This window comes from Plasmopara halstedii, assembly GCF_900000015.1.
Source record: "Plasmopara halstedii genome assembly, contig: Scaffold_3120, whole genome shotgun sequence".
In the NCBI taxonomy this organism is placed as follows: domain Eukaryota; phylum Oomycota; class Peronosporomycetes; order Peronosporales; family Peronosporaceae; genus Plasmopara; species Plasmopara halstedii.
Genome location: NW_020190023.1, coordinates 1,686,432 through 1,703,356, shown reverse-complemented (window position 1 = coordinate 1,703,356; position 16,925 = coordinate 1,686,432). Strand labels below are relative to the sequence as shown.

The window sequence follows — 16,925 nt, the reverse complement described above, 5'->3', positions numbered from 1 at the left end:
GGGCTCATTGAGCACGGAAGTCGTTTCGATAAGTTGCAGTGTCTAGCGGACACGCGAGCCTCGTTTAGGCAAAAATCGATTGAACTGTAAATATTTTCAATCTTAATGGGGGAGGGTGTAACGGGATACACGTACCCTGATTACAGGGGTGTGTGTCACACGAGATGTGCATGGTGTGACCACACCCAAACAAGAATACGGTACGGGGCTAGGTAGCCAGTAGTTGTGCACGTATTTAGATTTTACTATATATTTCTGGTATATTTAGGAAAATCTAAACTTTTAAAATCAGGATAAAAAATGGAAAAAAAATCAGTTTTGGATTTTAAACCGAAGATTCAATTAGCCTTGGGATGGCAATAATTACTCTTGGAGTAAGCGGATTGCGATCCGCTAGCTCATACTTGTTTCTTGTAAAGAACGAAAGGTCGGAGACTTACAGTACGCTTCCTCAAGCGCTAAGCTCCGGCAGCCCCGCTGCAGGAAAGGTAATTTTTGAAGCTTTTTCGAATGCGGACATGGATAGCAACACCGACGACAGACGGTCTGTCTCAGTGTGTTGATCAATATTGGGAAAGATCCGGTTGGGTTCAAGTCTAAGTATCAGAGAATCGTCACACTAGGTTCCGCAGAAGCAGAGTATATGGCACTAAGCTTGTGCGCACAAGAAGATTTTTTGACGCGCGCAATGCGCAAGGACAAGGGTCAAGAACAAGTGGGAGGCACGCAAGTATGGGAAGACAATCAAGGTGCGATAGCTTTGGCAAACAATGCGGGCTACCACGTACAAACACGCGGACATTAGACATCACTTTATTCGGGAGAACATTTAGAATGGATTACTCAGGATTGGCTACATCGATACAAAGCGTTAGCTTGCAGATATGCTCACCAAGGTACTTGGGACCAAGATGTTCAAGTTTCTGCGAGAGGCAACAGGCATCAAGACCAGGTCAACAACAAAGCACACTCAATATTAGCGGTGAGTGGGAGTGTTAAGTTTACACCGCTGAACGGCATGTGGATGACGTCACAAGGATTACGACCATGTTTACAATTACTATCATAATAACGGATGCTGGTTACGGACATAATGGTAGTCCTTCATTGGTCTAGATAATTGAGATTACTTCAAGAAGCTTCTAGAAGGATCTAGAGAGACAGGCTTAGATGTCGTACAATGTTAGCAAACTAAAGACCTAAATATATTCATTTGGGTTTTTGTCTCATCTTTACAAGTTCATCATTTCGCTCAGCGATAATGCAACTGGCGAGGATACAGCAAAGCTGTTCTCGACAGGGTGTTTTGCCCCTGCCAATATTCGTTGTACCGGGTAGAAATCGACGCTTTAGAAAGAAGTTTTGGTAAACATTTTATAAAGTGCTCGGTACCAGATTGGATATGTCACACCCGCAAACAGATAGTCAGACGGAACCACATCGGTTAAGTTATTATTCGAAAACATTTGTAGGAATTAAATGAATTCGAGTTTAGCATTTATATGTGGCAGACATCGACTCCAAGCTCGTGATCAGATAAGCAAACACCTTTTTCTAGTTTACAATGAAGAGTTTTACATCGAATCGCTCCAATTTCGAGGATGTCAGTAGATGTTAAATTAGCCGAGGAATGCCTCTCTACTGAATGCAGATTATAGCTGGCATTTCATAATAATTGAAGGTCAACAAGATATTTGTTCTGGAACTATACTTACTCTGTAATATCTGACGTTTATACAGCCATTACTTCATTGGCACACGAGCACAAGAACCAAGGCTCAGACATTGTATTTTTTTATAAAACGTTTGACTTTTTAAGGCCTGATCAATGCGGGAGGAGGACTTATCGCGATAATCTCGTCGTCAAGGGTGATGTAATAATATGTGTTGACAGCGCTGGCTCCATCGCATACGATATTCCATGTTCCAATGGCTTGGGAAGGATCCATTAAAATCGACGCGTGTTCGGGGGATGGAGGACTGCTAAACGTGTCCGCAGTGCCGTCAAAAATCTTGAGATAATCGATGCAGTAAGGAGAATTGATAGGTACGAGGACACCGAAGGACTCGGTTGTAATGAGATCATCTATCCATGGCCAAAAGAACGAAATACTCGTGTTCTCTAGAAATATTGAGTTTAGTGTCGAAACAGGGTTTACATAACGAGGTAGCTCAGTAATGTTTAAATCTGCAAGTCCCAACGTTCGGAGGCCAGGAATTTCAAACACCTCGGCCGGAACGTCTGTAATGGGATTGCCGGTTAGAGCCAAGTATTTGGGCTCAAGACGCAACAGCACTGGATAGACACTCGTGAGCTGACTGTACTCAATCAAAAGTGTTGCAGTTCGAGGCCATTTCGAGTCCAAGTCGTCCGGAATCATTCGCAAATTTGTGACACAAAGTGCAATGTCAAAGAGATTCGAGGGAAAATCAATCGATTGAAAACCGGGAGGCAAAACACCGTTCGTCATATTGACGCGTACAATGTAAAGTGAGAGAATGTCAGGATGATTCATGCTTGTAAATGCAGCAGATTCATTCCATTCGACAATCGTCGTATTGTATACCTTCACGCCATGGAGTTTGTGGAATTCGCTGATTAATGATGGCATACTTAACGCTGGACAATGGCAAATGAGGAGCTGAACGACACTAGAGCTGTCGAATTCACTCCATACTTTCTCAACCTCTTCGATTCGACCTGAAATTTCCAATGTATGACAATCTAGACCGACTAAATAACAGTATGGACGTGAAGTTGCCCACGGACGTACTTGAAGTAAGCATTGACGGAGCGTTGGCTGCACTGATGCATGAATGTGAAGCCCTAGCACCAGAATGCCCCATATTCCAAAGAGTAAATGGGCCGCACGCAGCATGAATCGCGCACATTGAGTACGTAGCTTGGTACCACGATAAGTGTCCTTAGATTCAACAAGAAGCGTCATCTTACACTGTTCGTCTTTCAGTGTCGATGTTTCTGCTTTCAAATTGGGCGATGTGGGGACAACTTTACATAGTGTGCTCCCCAAAATCTGACCCTTTATCGTACCAGCACCTGAAGAACTCATTGGAGTAGTTGTGTGGTCTGCATGTCGTTGCAGTAATTCCTTCATATTCGTTGTCGTAAGTAGCAAGCCTAATGCGAATACAACTCGACTTGCAAGATCTGTCCATGAAACGACGAAAACCAACCGGAACTCATTCAGAGCTCGCGCAGCCCACTCACCATCTTGCCACGTATAATCCCAAAACCCTCGCATCTCCAAATCGTAGTCTTTTGCATAACGTAAGACAATCATGAGCTCCACACCCATACATGCAATGAGGTCAAGAACACAATCCAAGAAAATACACGTAAAGCGTCTAGACGCTTCATCCCATTTTAAAAAGATTGAGTAGACTACAACTGATGACCAGCAATTTATTGCTAACATAAGAACAAAGAAGCGATTAAGCAGCACATTTGGTAACAATTGGCTCATGCGATACGCCTGATAAGTTTGCAAGCCTGTCTCGATGATTTCTCGAAGAATGAGTAGAATATGAAAATGCATTCCATTGACCCCAAATAGACCATGACGATCCGATATTGTAGAGTAGATTCTTGTAATACTTCGAGCGACAAACGAGCTATTTCGTGTTGAGCTTACATCGTCATTCTCTTCTTTTGCCTGACAACTTGCCCACGGAGTAAAGGCAAGAGATCGCTGCCATATCGATCCACCTAGCATCAAAAAAATACATATTGCATGAAGTGCAGACATTAAAGCGTGAATAATGGCGATTCCACGGTAGTACGGTGGTGGTAAACCAATTTCATAGTCTTCAAGATAATTGTTCAGATACGTGTGCTTTAACACCCAATATGAGTAGCTGTATAAAGCAGTATAAATACAAGTAATCACATGAATGCCAAATAGAAACATCCACCATAATGCAAAGGTCCAATACGAAAGCTCAACAACTTCCGAGACAGCATTCGGTCTTAGCCTTTCCGACATGGGTTTTCTGATCTACTGGTAAATCTTCAATTAAGCGCACAATAAATAATAACTCAATTATTTTTTTCTAAATATGGAAGCATCTAAGTATGGAAACACCTTCGCGTAAATTGGTCGATTCAAACCAAATAATAATCTCATCGACCATTTGACTTACTTTTTATTGAAATGAAAATAAGTTTTATCATCGATACAAGTGCACGTAAATCAAGTCGTCTAGGTGTTGAAATGCTCAGCTTTTACACTAGACGATCTACTTACGATACCACAGTACTTGCGATTCTTAGTATTATAGCGTATGATTTATCAATGGTAGAATTTCTCAACATAAGACAGCTATAGTTAGAAATCGTACATTGCTAGGGTTTATTAAGCGACCTTATTCCGAGGAGAAAGAGATAAAGCTATGCAGTAAGCTAGAAACCCTTGTATTTTTGATTCTCCTTAAATTTTGTTCGTCACTGTCATTGCTGTAGATCATACCATCTTTGAGAATTAATGCTTTCACAGTGCATCTACCAGCATCCTTTTCTTTGCATATCGCCGAAAAGCCGGAGCATGTGCAAATCTGACAGTGCATAGCGTCTGTAGATGCGTTGTGCGTATGGTTGCTGATTTATAAGCCTCGTTGTTAAGCTCTTCGTGTTAACTCAAAGACTGAATGAAACTCTACAATTTCTTGAATGCCATTAATGAGCCATGTTGTGTGTGGGCGAAGGCTGATGGATCGAAGATGACGATTTGCTCCTAATATTTTTATCACTTTTGGCCTCTGAATTTATCCCATTTCGAGCATCAGCGCTAAGTCATGTCTATTTGCTTACAAATTATTAGAAATACAGACATTTAACGCGGTAATGAAGATCACTATACTATGACGTCGAGGCATTCAAATGCTTGCAAGGCACAATCATACAAGGCCTGATCCTTGATCAGCCGTTTCATATGCGAATTGCGCACGACTTTTCGTTTTTGATGTTTCCGCAAATTTGGCAGAATAATCAACCACATAAGCTTGAAAGGGGGAGTAGGTCGTAAGCGTAATGTCGAAAAGAATAATGGATAAGGGTGAAGCGAACGGAGCGCATGTGAATGAATGGTGCCGAGGCAGCTAGCTTTCGCGCCATTTTTAATACCAACGCATATATTTTCACTCGCGCATTTAAGCTGCGACTGCAATCTCCACAATCTCCAAAAGTGCACTCAAGCAGCCGTACAAAACCTGTTTCTGCTTGAATATTCGTGGAGTTACGCTAAGACTAGAGCGAAGCCAGCATCAACGGAGATAAGTAAAGCTTTGATTCATGCCAAGCGAAAAAGATGATCCCAGCCAAACTATAAAATATCATTCAAGTTGCAAACACCGTTTGATTGCACAAGAGCATACGAGGTGAAAGCGTTATCTTTGTGTCATCATCCCCTTTCATTATGTTTATACCCTTTGCAGAGTAATAAAGGACCGATCTATTGTGATAGAAAGGGTAACTCTTTTGTATTTATGAATCAGTTTACTTCTCGTTCAGCCCACCGCTAACGTGTTTCATTCAGTAAAGTAAAGGCTATATCTGCATTGTAACGGCTGTTGTTTTGTATATATATATACATGTCAATATTTATAAGTCAACAGAACTATGAGAATAAACGTGGGTTGTTTATTAGAAAGTTTTGATATATTCGTCACATTATAGAATAGACAAGGTTAGCAAGCATAACACACCCATGCGACGTTGAAATTACTCGAACATTGTCATGACACGTGTTTGTCTATTTCTTGCATCTACATCTCTAGAAGCAAAAGACTTTACACTTCTTCATTTTTGAAGAAATCAAAGCATCTTTCCAAAATATTATGTGATAAAATTTTACTCTCTATTGATCATAAATAGTTGTATACAATATGCTGTTCAATTCCTTGTTATAGTGACAATCGAAGTAATCGAGTGTCATCAATAAGCTGCTGCTGACGTAGCTGCAGCTTCAAAAATCGATTTTGTCGCATCCCAATAGCGATCTCTTCCAATCGTGTAACAAGCTGATGGTGTGCAAATTCCGCGCTATTTCGGTGGTGTTTCCAGCGTTGGAACGCTACAAACTGCTTACCATGCCGCCAGTAAAACAAAATGCTTTTGAGTAGTTTCAGAGTTGGCGTCGCAGCTTCGTGTGGAGATTGCTGGGCAATATATCGCCAGATTCCAAACGCTGACTGAATAGTTATACTTGCACCCTCTGTCATGTTTACAATGTCGCTACTTATTGTCTGCTGCATGCGACTATTTGCTATTTGGCGGAGCCACCGAGAGATCACAAGATGAACAAGTTGAGTCGGATTAATCACAAATGCAAATGTCTGACAACGACAATGTGAAGGATGGACCATCCCTAGCTCCTGTTGCAACCACCAAGGACCAGTTAGCTGTCGATTGTGTTCATTATCCGTATCGCCACCATAAGGTCGCTGGAATTTTACACAAAATGTCGACTTTTGCACCATCGATTCCTCATGTATCAAATTCAAATCTTCTTCTAACAGGTGAAAGCTGTCACCGCTCTCATACACCAAATTCTCATTTCTACTTTGGTCAATAACTTCTTGCTCGTTTGCACAGGCAATGTACAGCCCACTAGCATGGAGAAGGTCAGAAAATCGAATTGCCGTAATTCGCTTCAACAAGTTGACATTAAGTCGTCCACATTCATTTTCCAGTAGCATTTCTTCATCTTCAACACTAGCGACTTCAAATCTATTATTAAGATGGTCCCTTTCGCTAGTATAGTCGTCCGAGATGGAGCTTAAGCGTCTTTGTGGCGATATTGCAGCACGATAGGTATCGTACTGATCTCGAAACCACGATGGATATGGTAAAATGCGATGATTTGGCGCTTCATGACCACAAAAGGTACACACTTGTGATACTGCACACACTGCGTATTCAAAACTTTTGCAGCCACAAGATTCACCATCACCATCGCAGTGAAGATATGCACGCGATCGTTTGGTCACAAGTATGTGCTGTATTAATGTGCGCCACGCAAAAGAAGGAACCAAATGTAGTGTATAGTAGAAACACGCCTGACCTTCGTATTCTCCTTCTAGTCGACACTTTAAATTCTGAATGAGAAAGCACGCATTGTCGATACATCCTGCGGCAATAGCATACGATACTGCAGTATTTCCGAATGCATCAAGCGCATTTACGTCACAATCTGCTCTCTCAAGCAGCATCGACATGATTTCCCTTGCTGCAGTAACATTCGTAAAACATGCAGCACGGTGTAGTAACGGTACATTTGTTCCATCGCCGGATAATCGACCAGAACAAAATTGTGCTTTAAGTAGCATTAACGTCATTTTGGTATACATACTGCTTGGATGTTTTGCAGCAGTATACAAACACTCGATACTTTCGTTTTCGTTCAAATATGTCATAATAGGTGCATAAGTTTCGAGGATCCAAGTGAATGCATCAATTGAACAAGCTTTGATTGCACATAAAAGAAGGTCTTGCATTGAAACGCTTGGTTGACGTTGCACTAGTGATAATGCTTGCAAGTGCGAGACTTGGTTGTTACTCACTGCAGAAAGCCAAGGATCGTTGAGAACGAGATAACGTTTGTACCCGGTAGAATTCTCGTATGCTTTCGGTTGTATTGAAGATCTAGTTGTCGTGATTCCATTTAATTCAATGATATTTCGAAAAAGACCCATGAGATCAAGCTTTTTTTTCAAAGCACGGTTCATGAAACTCTTTTTGGATGATGGAATGTCGATAGCTAATCTCATGTCGGTTCTAATTGAAATTTGAGAAAAAAGGAATTGATACAAGTGACGATGTCCGAATAGTCGACAAAGTTCTAACGGGGTACATTCGTCTTTGTTTTGACAGCAATTGATCTCTTGACTGAAAAAGTGATGCCAAACTTGAGACTGATTCATTTCAGAGACACAAAATTTGGCAATTTCAACTGCATTCCAGCGTGCAATACAGTGTAGCATACCTGTCATTGCAAAGATGCCAGAATCTTTGTGCTTTCCACTATGAACATCACATTCGATATAGATCTTTAGTAAGCGCTTCATAATATTCACCGAATTTGTCGGGATAGCACCTTTTACTATCAAGGTCGATACCAAGGTTTTTCTGTCATTTTCATCTAGACTAAAAAGATATTCTTCTGAGACGTTAGAGAACAACTTTCCCACCAAATTCTTGTGACTGTTGTGCATTGCTACACCAACAAAGTCGCTCCAACACATACTACGCTCAATTCCAGATGGAAGACGCTTAAGCAGCCACAGCATGATGTCGCAACGATCATGTACGACAATCCACTGCACCATTGTCTTACCCCCAACTCGTAGCTTTCTTATCGCTGAAAAGGTATCACCTGTTTCTTCAAAAGGATCTTCTTGATATGTAATATCAAAGCATCTTTTTACAAGATCTAATGCGAGATTTAAAGCGCACAAGTACACAATTGATCGTGCAGAAGCAACGCTTGTTGAATCTAAACCATTCACATACTTCGCTTCAACTTGGACCGAGTCTTCAATCAGTAATTTTACGGCACATTCGTTTATGAATTCGTGGTTCTGATCCAGCTGCTGATCTTGATTACGAGTTTGAAAGCCTCTTGATGCCGAGTAAAATGCAAACACCCTATCCAGCAGAATATTTAAAGGCTTACATGTTTTCAGAACAACTAACGCACAAGTAAAGTCTCCTCGCAATACAAGCAGTTTCAGCCAGCTTGTCGCCTTAAATTGAATCCATCTCTCATCATATTCCTTGTTCCGTTTCCAATACTCAAGCAGCTTGTCAATACTTAGCAGTACGATATCATCGTGCTCTTTCATTAACATTGTATCGTTTCTAGCTTGAACATCTTTATTGACTCTTTGCCGAAGGACTAAGCCCAAACAATATTCGAGGAGATCCAATGCACAGTGACCATTGTCAGAATGATTACAGAGATCCAAAGTCGTTGGTGAGCACATGAATTTGAGATGTTCACTACTGATCTTTCCCATTCCATCGAGTCTGGCTCTTGAATTCTCCCAACTCTTCATGGTGTGATGTATACATTTCCATGGTGAATCGCCTTGAATCAAATTGTGGTCATACCCCGTCCATTTAGCTTCCGGCATTTGATTTAAAAAGTTTCGACGTTTGATTAACCAAAACTTGCACAAGATGACAAAATGGGTTTGAAGGAATAGCATCGTTAGAAATTCAGAATTATAGGCAACATGCTCAATCTCACTCAATTGCAAAAGTATCGTTTCAGCCTCTTTTGGCATCGTTGCAGGTATCGAGAAACACCAGTCCAAAAGCCTATGAATACTAAGTTGCTCGGCACCATGCTGACGCAAGATTGATATGATATTTGGACACCAAAGCGAAAATCGAAGCCCTTCATCTAGAGCCGAATGACTACATTCCATGATATTATCACGAGCTCTTTCGTCATCATAGATTTGGTCAGGAGATGCACCGTTCATGAGCAGCAGCGAAGTGATCGCCACTCGATCGTTATATGTTGATTTCGATTCATACTTTAGCGCGCACATACGCAAAGCAAGTAGCAAAGGAGTCAAAGGATCATGTTCGCATTGATTTGTTGAGAGAAAGAGGGATCGAGTCATATTATCGCATGAAGAGAGTTGGCACTGGTGACAGTGTCCACCATATTTCCGACATCCCCACTCGTTTTCTCTATTCAATGGTTCATCCTTTTTATCTTCACCTTTCATCTTCGCACATTCCATCTCTATTGATGACGTATGATGCTTACTTGAATGCTGTGTCCAATACCATAATGCCTCGACCGGATGCTGCACTTGAATCCAATCCAACAATTTCTTCTCAGGTCTTTTTATCTTGTCGCGTTGACTGGGAAAAGGCTCACTTGCTAAAGCTTTCGTTACTTTCTGAAGACAGCAACGTTGAAACACAATACCACAAGGTGCCCAAGAAGCTTTCTCCTTTGCTTTATAATGCAAAGATTGCGAGTTGGAAGCCCAAATATCGGCACCTAAATCAATGAATTGTTGCACCAGTTCAACGCGGCCTTTCCAAATAGCGAGATGAAGCGGTGAGATTCCATCGTGGTCGCAAATGTGTAGCACTGCCGGAAAAGATTGCACAAAGAGCATAGCAATCTCCGAGCGGACAGTAGAATTATAGTAACCAAGCATGCTCCAATGTAAGCAAGTTCGACCTCGAACATCTTGAACGAGGACTAAATCTTCAGCAGTTTTTTGAAGTTGATCTTTACAAGTTGATGGTGATTTACCAAGAAGCATTCGACATATATCCAGAAAGCCTCGACGAGCAGCACAATGCAATGCTGTGCAGCCTGCAGAATCTTGTATCAGGACGGAGATTCCAATCGTTGAGATGAGATAAGACACAAGATGTAGCTGTTTATTCTCACAAGCTTCATGCAATAGCGTTCGCATTAAAGCATCCAATTTCCAGTCTTTTGTCGTGCACCCGTACACCTTCACTATCGTTTCCAATCGCTTTAAGTCTCCAAAGCGACAACAATCCCAAAAGTCTCCACGACAGCGCATATCCAATGCTTTGATACTGTCCTCACCTTTTTCACCAACATTTGCTACAACCTCTTGACAAAACATTTCCAGCATATGATCCGCTAGCTTCCAAAGTCGTCGATTGCGTTTACTCCTTAATGTCATAACATTCGTATCCATGTGTGTCCTAGAAGTCTGCCGAGCTAACGTTGGGAATTTCTCTAGTACATAATGCAGTGGTGTCCGATATGAATTGTCTCGAGTATGGACTTGTAGCCTCCCATCTCGACGTCGCAATAACATTTTTACAATCTTAAATCGCTCAGTAATTACAGCGTGATGTAGTGCAATTCGTCCACATGCATCACGTTCTAATTCACACACGCCTGGTGTATTTAAAAGTGTGTGAACAAGCTTTCGATCTCCACAAATGGACGCATGATGCAACGCTGGGAAGATCTGGCAGCATTCATATACCACTTTACGACGTTGTAATCTTGTTTCTAGAAACATCTTATAGTTTCGAAATCCTTTCCAAGGTTTCTTGCAAATACTCGTTTCAAAAGCATCTTTTTGTCGTTGAAAGCGACTTTTGTGACGCTTGTAAACGCATTCTAAGCGTTCGTCTTCAAAAAGAAAAACGTCACTTGATAAGACAGGGGATGAAGCTTCGAGGACAGCGTTGGAGGTTGAAAATGCTAGATTCATGATTTCGAAGAATAGCTTTCAACAATTAGAGTTTCAAGCAGTTAAGTGCATTACGACCTTTCATGAAATAAATACGAACTCTACTATCTATACTCTACTTCATCTCACAAGAGACGTCAACAATTCGTCCGATAGTGAATGGGTCTGGAAATCGAATGCGTTTGGCATGTAGATATAATCGATTAGCTGGAAGGCCACCATATTTAAGATCCCCCACGATTGGTGCACACAGCTCCTGAGCACAATGTACACGTAATTGATGCTTTCGTCCAGTAAGAGGTCGGAGCTGCAGCCACGTGCCTATCGGTTGAGTCGGTTTTATTTGTTGGAATACTCGCTCCACTAATGTACTTGCGGACTTGCCATTTATAGGAGCATCAAGGTTTTGTCCCTCAAATTCGATCAAACTCGCACGTGTTGTCGACTTTTGAGCAACCAGCGCCTCATACGTTTTCAATACACGACCACATCGTAATAATTCCGAGAACTTGGCAGCTGCAAGTCGAGAGCGTGCGAGTACAAGCAGACCGGACGTCTCCTTGTCTAATCGATGGACTAATTTCAAATGTTGTTGTTCCTTATAATCACTCAAAGACTCTGCAATGTATGGCAGATAGTGCGTTAAAGATTCAGTCAATGCCGAGCCGTCATGTACTGCCAGTCCATGTGGTTTGTCAAGCATTATAAACTGTGTGTCTTGGTATACGACGCTTTGTTTCAGCTGTTGTAGTCGTGTTTTGTGCAAATTTAACTTCTTTTGTGGCATCTTTTGGTTGTAATGATGTCCGATAGAAGGTTGGAATTTGGAATGAAAGAGATGAGCATCGATAGCAATCACATAGCCTTCAACGAGGAATGTGTTGGCCCGAGTTCGTTGGAAAGTCGATGTGAATGGCTGTAATTGAATCTTGCGCTTGCGCAATTGGTTTTGCAAGAAACTTTGTGGTAGATTTGGAAATTGAAGACGCAACCAACGGTCCAGACGAAGCTCTTGGTCCTGCGCTCGTACAATGTGCCGTACCCAACGTTGCTCTTGTATCCACATGTGATATCTCACGAAATGATCAGAATGTAAAATATTGACTTTTACCGAGCTAGAGTTGTGTAACAACACATATTTTGCATAGAAAGCGCGCTTAAACATGAGGTTAACTCGCTCTGTTGTATCAAGCATACATCTGCTCTTTTCAGACTGAAAGTAAAATTTATCCATTTTCTATCTTTTATAATTCGTAAGGAGACCAGCTTGCTCTATTGCAAATGTTTCACGCCGACACTTGCTTAATTCACGTCGTGATTAAGGTTTTGAGCCTTACGAAGTTGGTTGGAAACTCCGACATTCTATGCATGTGGGCCTTCCGCTCACACCAGAGCAAACGAGCACGAAAAAGTCGCTCCGCGTGCGCTTTCTCAAATCGCTGGCTATCCTACTCCAGTACCTTATATCTGCGCATAACGCAGCAGCAGCTGGGAAAAGCCATGCTCCATAGGAATAAAACTTGGATACAAAAAGCTGGTGATAGTGGCGCTGAATTTCAAACTTAAATCGCATGATGGATGAGGAAAACGCACTTCCTCTACCGCCTTATCACGATTTCAGCAAGTTGGACGCCCGCGTAGCGCATCATCTTATGCTTGACTTTGCAAAGTGTAAATAATGAAAAGGATGACAACACATCAACTCAGCTTCTCTCCAACATAACCTTGCTCGTCTCCATTAGAAAGCTGTAACAGCTACTGACCAAATATTTCAACTGCAAGGTTGGTTCCCTCACACTAGAAAAAAGTGCGCTGCGACGAAAGGTGCATTACTTTGTTGCAGATGTGGTCGAGTTGATACCAGCAAGTCGTATTAGATCGACAGCAAAAAAACAGCACCCCCCTGGGCTGAGTCAAATGCACCAAGGAATCTGCCAATCTTTTATATATGACGGGGTAAAGCTTGTAGATGCATGTATTTTTCAGCGCAAGCTCAATAAGTGTGGGTTACTTGCTCCAGCACCGCAAATTCTCCGCGCAAGTGCTCCGACGAATGTCCTCGACACAGCGATTACCGAACTCCTATCGACCATACTTTGTGGATAATCGTTGTTTTACATGTCCAACCCGGTGGCGAGAATTTTGCTACAAAGCGGGGATAGCAATCCGATGCAATGTACACTAGAAAGCCACGTCGGCAAAAGAAAATGGCGAAGAACAGCTTGGATGTACCCTCATCGGTCACATATTCGCTGACAGCAAAGACATAAGCCATGTTGCTCAGTCGTCCACACTTACCACAATACTGGTATGATCAGACGCGTTTTTTTGTGAGACCAAAAAAAAATCCAGCCGATGGGCTATCAGCACTTTGCCGTTACCAATAGGCTGGCCAAAGGAGGCGTCGTATTAGATTTTAACCAGTTGACATTATCACACTTGAGCACGTACGCGCTTGCATACTCAAGCATATTGAGCTACCAATACCTAAATCGCACTATAAAATATGTTTGTTCTTTTCGAATGACCACCTCATACGGTATCTTGTGCTTCGTGTAGTAAAATGCACTATAGGTATCAACAGCCACTGCATGTCATTTGGGTCAGTGCTGTAACACCGCAAACCTTGATGAGAAAATGTACAGACATGCCACCAGCGCTGCAAAAATGGGGCATCAAAATACTTAAACCCCGTCATTTCTGTAGCTTTCATCAGCACAGCACGTGCTGTGATTACATGTCTGACTCGTACGCTTTACAAGCCTCCCTATCAATTCATCGACGTCGCCATCGTGACATGCGACAATTCATATTCGGGCCGACAAAAAAGCGCATGTACCATCACATTAAGCCGACACGGCTTATACTAGCTTCAAACGTATACTCAACAGAAGGAAAAACGCTCCTGCAATTTTATGTGAAAAATATGTCGACGTCGTCGCTGTGTATAGCCATGATTGATTCGTGTCGATCACAGAATGTTTTGAGCCAAGCGGTTACGTGTCCACTCGTAGAAGGCATAAATCATTACAAGTAGCTCCTTATGACTAGCATAATAGTTTCTCTCAGCATCTTTCAGCTGACGCAACTGGAAAGCCATCACATGATTATACCCATTGCATCTGCTGAACAAAGCGCAGCCTATAAGAAGTAGGTCAGCGTAACAAAACAGTAATCTAACCGGTTTTTACGCGAAGGACTGGTATAGTCCCGTAAGTCTGGGTTCATGAAGCGCCAGGTGTCAACTAAACCCAGTTTTCCAAGCCATTCGTCTAGTTCGTCTCGGCCTCATCTGAGACGAGGCCGATTTGCAGCCGTAATCATCCATAATATTGAAATCACAAACAACAATGTGTCTAATACTGTCAACCGTATCCACCTCGCGGTCCACTGCCTCAAAGTGAATAGGAAGAGCTTGAAAGATAGTTCCACGAAACATGGGTTCATCAGGTGCATACACTACGTGTAAGTACATCAAATCGCCTCCTCAAGTTGCTTGAAGTAGCAAGTAACGCATGCACAGTTGTTGTTTGTAGACGCTAGCCGTGATATCAATAACCTCTCCAAATAGAGAGGAAGAAAACAACACTAGTCCCACTCCATGGCGCCCGTTAAATGTTGGGGACGTAGAATGAGACCAAAAGCAGCGTGTTCCAGAATCCGCTTCATGTACAAAGTGCTCGTTGATTTGAATCTATTTCTTCTTTAGTGAAATTCATCTCTTGAAACGCATCCAGCAGATACGCAGAGAGAAGTCGCTCATACATAGTGAGCGAAGGTTTGTTCATTCCATTCATGTCGAGCGAAATTTCTTTTAAGGCCAAGCCTCTTTAGAGTTGAGGGCGTATCAAATATGAAAACGCGGTCTCAACCGTAGTAGATAACTCCAGGTCGCTAAGGTACTTTAGCGCTGCGAAAACATTTGGAGGTGTGGTGATGTGACCACGAAGATGTTTGGCAACATCTGTACGAGCAATCCCCATCAAAATAAGGTCGATCCATAGTAAAAATGGAGCATGTCGAATCCTCTTCGGAGCCAGCTACTGCGGAAGCAAGCAAGGCTTGTACCATCAATAAATCGAAATAGTTAGACGGCGCGAAAATCATCAAGAACAAGTCGCTTAATGCGCAGTGACAACCAGCATACCGCTTCATCCGGGATAATTGCCTCCAGTATCGCATCGGGATTAGGTGGTGTATCACCAAAACGAGAGCTTAACCGGGACAAGAAATCGTCCGGTTGTCTGGTCTAGGCTGGTTGAGCACATATAGTGCGATAGATCGCATGATCTGTCACAAGGTGTTGCTGCTGTTGAAGAGAGATCATGAATGGCTGGCGAAAGCACGCCGGCTGCGCTTAAATAGTCGCCAACGCATCTTCATGCGATGTGTAGCTAAGCACGTCAGTTGCGATAAACTCGACTATTATTTTGTCGAGTTCCGCTGGAGTCGCTTGCTCGACTTTAAGCGGCATCCGGCGCGCTTGTTTGAGAGCACGGTTGAAGACATGGGAACCAGAGAAGTGTCTGTTGTGGAACCGTGAATCTCTTCACATTCTTACGATTCGTCTATACACAAATCAACGTCTGGTGGCAACGAGGTATCATAGCCGTCCGCAACACTTCATAGTGGTTGGGATGCACTGGCGATGAATAGCTCAAGGCAGACGAGTCATGATTGTCAATAGCCAGGTCGCACGGAACAGGCGTTCCTGGCTCGATAAACTTGGCTCCATTGCCGTCAAGAACACCATACTGTGAGTACTGTACCACCTTCCATCCAGGCGCATCAGTAGACACCATACCAGGGATTACTGTATGAGTCCGAGGTCTGGCCGATCGTGGTGCAGATGGGCTGCGGTGAGCCGTCGTAGATGGCACACCAACTGGTGTTGTACTACACGGCTTGTCCGACGGCGATTGCAACACTGAAGGAAGAAAAGATCCCAAGGCGACATCTGATTTTACCAGGACAGGAGACTGGTCCAGTGTCGCCGAGCCAGGTGTAGAGTCCGCATGCGTTGGGACAGCAGCAGGTGCGTGTACTGTTTCTCCCCCCAGCATACATACATCGGACGGCTTGCGTGCGGATGGGCGAAGTGTCGGCGGGCGTATGTAATTGTGCTTGTGAAAACGATTCTGATCGAAACATGGCTTGTCGTTTACGTCGAAGTAGATTTTTCGCATGGGTTACCCGTCCGGTTCAAACAAGCCAGGTGGGCATGAGACTGCATTGAAGTCTAGTATATAGTACGAGCTCTCGAATTGAGCATGTCGTGATCATGATTCGCCGTGATGAGAACAGGTCGTGCGTCACGATTCACAAACCAGTTGTAGATGTCGCGATCGGGCACGTTGAACGGAAGGCGTTGAAGATCAACAGAATACAGCTTGTCAAAAAGTGAATACTTTCGTAAGGTTAGTAACGTATCGTATACTTAAGTGTAACACCCTCAAGGCACCGAAGCGCTTTTTCTGACGTGCAGACGAACCCAGTACTTTGATGAGGAATGCGGGCAAAGCCCCTCAAACAACCCAAGTGTAAGTATTTACGCCATAGTTCTGGCTGGTAATCCGCCTTTAAGGGTCGTCTATGTTACGCTCAGCTGTTAAACGTTCAGCTGGGATCCTCATACGGATGCAGTTCTTTGCATCGACAGGCGGTAGCGGGGAGTAGCGCAAGCGCTTTTTGGCAGCGCC

General features: G+C 42.9%; 3 protein-coding genes across 3 annotated transcripts; all 3 read right to left on the bottom strand.

Moving 5' to 3' along the window:
* Positions 1-1,814: 1,814 nt before the first annotated feature.
* Positions 1,815-4,004, bottom strand: PHALS_07894 (uncharacterized protein; the record flags this gene model as incomplete). The annotated part of the gene is made up of 2 exons (XM_024721439.1): positions 1,815-3,876; positions 3,934-4,004. The coding sequence occupies 2 exons, from the start codon at positions 4,002-4,004 to the stop codon at positions 1,815-1,817; spliced, it is 2,133 nt and encodes a 710-aa protein (XP_024586538.1).
* Positions 4,005-5,919: 1,915 nt separating this feature from the next.
* PHALS_07893 (FOG: Ankyrin repeat) lies at positions 5,920-11,247 on the bottom strand (the record flags this gene model as incomplete). The annotated part of the gene is made up of 1 exon (XM_024721438.1): positions 5,920-11,247. One exon carries the CDS (start codon positions 11,245-11,247, stop codon positions 5,920-5,922), a length of 5,328 nt encoding a protein of 1,775 aa, XP_024586537.1.
* A 94-nt stretch (positions 11,248-11,341) lies between these two features.
* PHALS_07892 (pseudouridine synthase) lies at positions 11,342-12,292 on the bottom strand (the record flags this gene model as incomplete). The annotated part of the gene is made up of 1 exon (XM_024721437.1): positions 11,342-12,292. The coding sequence occupies one exon, from the start codon at positions 12,290-12,292 to the stop codon at positions 11,342-11,344; it is 951 nt and encodes a 316-aa protein (XP_024586536.1).
* Between the last annotated feature and the right edge of the window lie 4,633 nt (positions 12,293-16,925).